General features: G+C 38.4%; 1 protein-coding gene across 1 annotated transcript in view; it reads right to left on the bottom strand.

The window, feature by feature from the left end:
• The window catches only part of LOC106809095 (tryptophan 2,3-dioxygenase-like), a 16,636-nt gene that overhangs the window by 7,281 nt on the left and 6,538 nt on the right, over positions 1-2,817 (bottom strand). The window contains exons 4-5 of the mRNA XM_014812054.1: positions 1,726-1,793; positions 218-414 (exon numbers count right to left, since the gene is read on the bottom strand). Of these exons, the coding sequence (XP_014667540.1) occupies positions 218-414; positions 1,726-1,793 (265 nt within the window). The remainder of the gene's footprint in view (positions 1-217; positions 415-1,725; positions 1,794-2,817) is intronic.

Genomic DNA, 2,817 nt, shown 5'->3' with positions numbered 1-2,817 from the left:
TAATAATAATAATGGAAATGTTGAGATTACCACTAGCAACAGTATATATGCTCATAAGCCGTAACAACGCAGCTACTAATTAATATTGTAGTCATCACAAGCATCCGTCAAAGTTAATATGCGATATAATGTTACGAATTAAGAAATAAGTTATGATTAATTAAGCATATTAATCATACTAGAGATGCAGAGAAACTGGCCATGATGCTAAGGAAACGTGTTGTTAGTTACCGACGCTATTAGGTCTTCGTTGCCATTCCTGATTCCATATGTTGCATCTCGGGTCTTACCGCTACCCACGCCGGCTGGTTTAATGGTCTCGTTGTTGTTACAATCTACATCATTGCGATTAGTATTTGAAAGGCCAGCGATTATGCGTTTGTTGCTTTGTGATATGAGACTCCAATGCAAGAACTACATGATGCGATAAGAAAAATATGCAGGTGGTTAGAACAATAACGTCTCCTTAAATGCGCAATTAGATTTAATTACGGTGTAATATTATAAGTGTACCTACCGTATATTTACCGTGTGGACGTATCTTGAAAACGTTATGTATATATAACGTTATGTATTGTTATGTGTATGTTATGTGTGTATGTTTTGTTATGTTGTTGTGTTATGTATTGTTTTGTTATGTGTTTGTTGTTGTTTGTTATGTATGTTATGTATGTTATGTATGTTGTTGTGTTGTGTTGTTTGTTTGTTATGTTTGTTTGTGTTGTTGTGTTGTTTGTTTGTTATGTTGTTGTTATGTTTGTTTGTTTGTTATGTTATGTTGTGTTGTTGTGTTGTGTTGTTGTTGTGTTATGTATGTGTTGTGTATGTGTTGTATTTGTTGTGTTGTTGTTATGTTATGTTTTGTTGTTTTGTTTGTTATATAGTGACTACTTGCACATTATGGGACGTTTCCAAAACACGCCCACCTAATAAATGACAGTCACTTGCCGCCATGTTGAACCCAAATTGGTAGGGAATTTTAATGTCTTGAAATTACCAAAAACTATTTGTAATTTTATGTAGACAAATTTTTTACAACAAAGCGTATGCGATTATTAGGAGACGTTAAAGCACGAAGCAGTACAAATGATCACAACGATATGGATGAATATGAATATGATAACGATATGGTAACGATGACTGCGGCTAATCTATTATGAATTAGCGTGTTAAAGATTACGGTTATGAAACGTAGCGAAAACGCTTCCGACTGAGCCACAGAAGTCAGAAAGCTACTATACAGGAAGGAGTTCGGGTTTACGATATGGTTACTCAACGGTAAACTAATATACTAAACTATGGATACTCAATAATAACATCAAAGCATGTATTTAACGTGCGAATCTTTATATTTTGGCAAGGTAGCTGTATATCCATCCCTGGTTGTGTATTGAATGGAGCGCTTTAGGGTCGTGTAGGAGTCGCTGTAACATAGGTTTAAGAGGCGTAACCATCCTGGCCCCCTCCGGCTAATAGCCTATATACATTAACGATGCTGTCTGTCATTCGTACGTACTCTCTCCCCTGGTCGCACTGTATCTCTCTTTGCCCCCTCCCTTGCTCTTTCTTTCTTTATGTCTCTCTCTTTATCTATCTTTATCTCTCTCTCTCCCTTTCTCTCTCTCTCTCTCTCTCTCTCTCTCTCTCTGTATGTCTGTCTCGGTCGCTCCTCATTCATTCACTCCGTTATGACTTAGCATTGGCATTACCATATATTATACTTACGGAACCGCCAAACATTTTTTTGACGGAATCAATCTCAAGGATAATCTGTTGGAACCACAACTCGTAAACTGAAAACAAAAACCAGCAATGCATGAATAAACAGATGTGCTCCTAATAAACAAATAAATAAATAAATAAATAAATAAATAAATAAATAAATAAATTACGTACGCGGGCGCGCGTGCGTAAGTGTCCGTCTGTGAGAGGCTCAGATTGTGTTAGATACCGTATGCTATCAACTGCCATATAAGCGAGCTACCTACATAAGTAGTAATAATACATTGCGCTTCATAGAGTGTGCCAATTGGTAAATTTGGTAATGTCTACACGACCGTGGTGTGTGCGTTGAGACTGATTGATTGGACAGTCGAATGGGTTTAAAGATAATATTATATAAACGGAACAGAGTCTAACACACGCCCGCACCCGCACGCACGCGCGCACTCGCGCACACAAAGAGAGAAAAAAAATATCTGCACGCATTCGCATACGTTTTCACGCACACACGTACGCACGCACGAATTCAGAATGCCTAACATTTACTTGTTGTGCATTCGGAATTTTTATTTTGGAATAATCTCGTCATCATTAAGAGCTATACACGTATATGCCTAAGGGTGAACTTATATTCACCTTTCTAGCTCCTCTCCGTGTCCTTACACAAAGATACATATGGACTCGTGCGTGCTAGTTGCAGGCAATAATTCCAATAATACTTGAGTCGGTTACCTTGAAACGATTCATATGCCATGCGCTCATAGGTTTTAGTTTTGTAAATAGCTCCTTGGTAGAACTGGATAGATGCGGCTTTGGTATATCTTCCCCCCCCTCTCTTCCCCCATGCTCATTTCACGTCGCAGGAATTTAGTACTCGTGATCATAATCGATTACATACATGTCAGTTTGGTTGACTACAGCCTCGAGCGGAAGTAAACCTTAGTCACATAACCCCATTTCCAACCGCCTTGTTTTGTAACTCCACTACTGCTATATTGGTATGGTTCACTCTCTCTTTTTCTCTCTCTCTCTCTCTCTCTCTCTCTCTCTCCCTCTCTTTCTCTCTCTCTCTCTCTTTCTCTCTCTCTCTATTTC

The sequence above is a fragment of the Priapulus caudatus genome, unplaced genomic scaffold (genome assembly GCF_000485595.1).
Source record: "Priapulus caudatus unplaced genomic scaffold, Priapulus_caudatus-5.0.1 Scaffold328, whole genome shotgun sequence".
Classification (NCBI taxonomy): Eukaryota; Metazoa; Priapulida; class Priapulimorpha; order Priapulimorphida; family Priapulidae; genus Priapulus; species Priapulus caudatus.
Note: the sequence above shows the minus strand (reverse complement) of the source record. Positions and strands in the feature narration are given on the sequence as shown.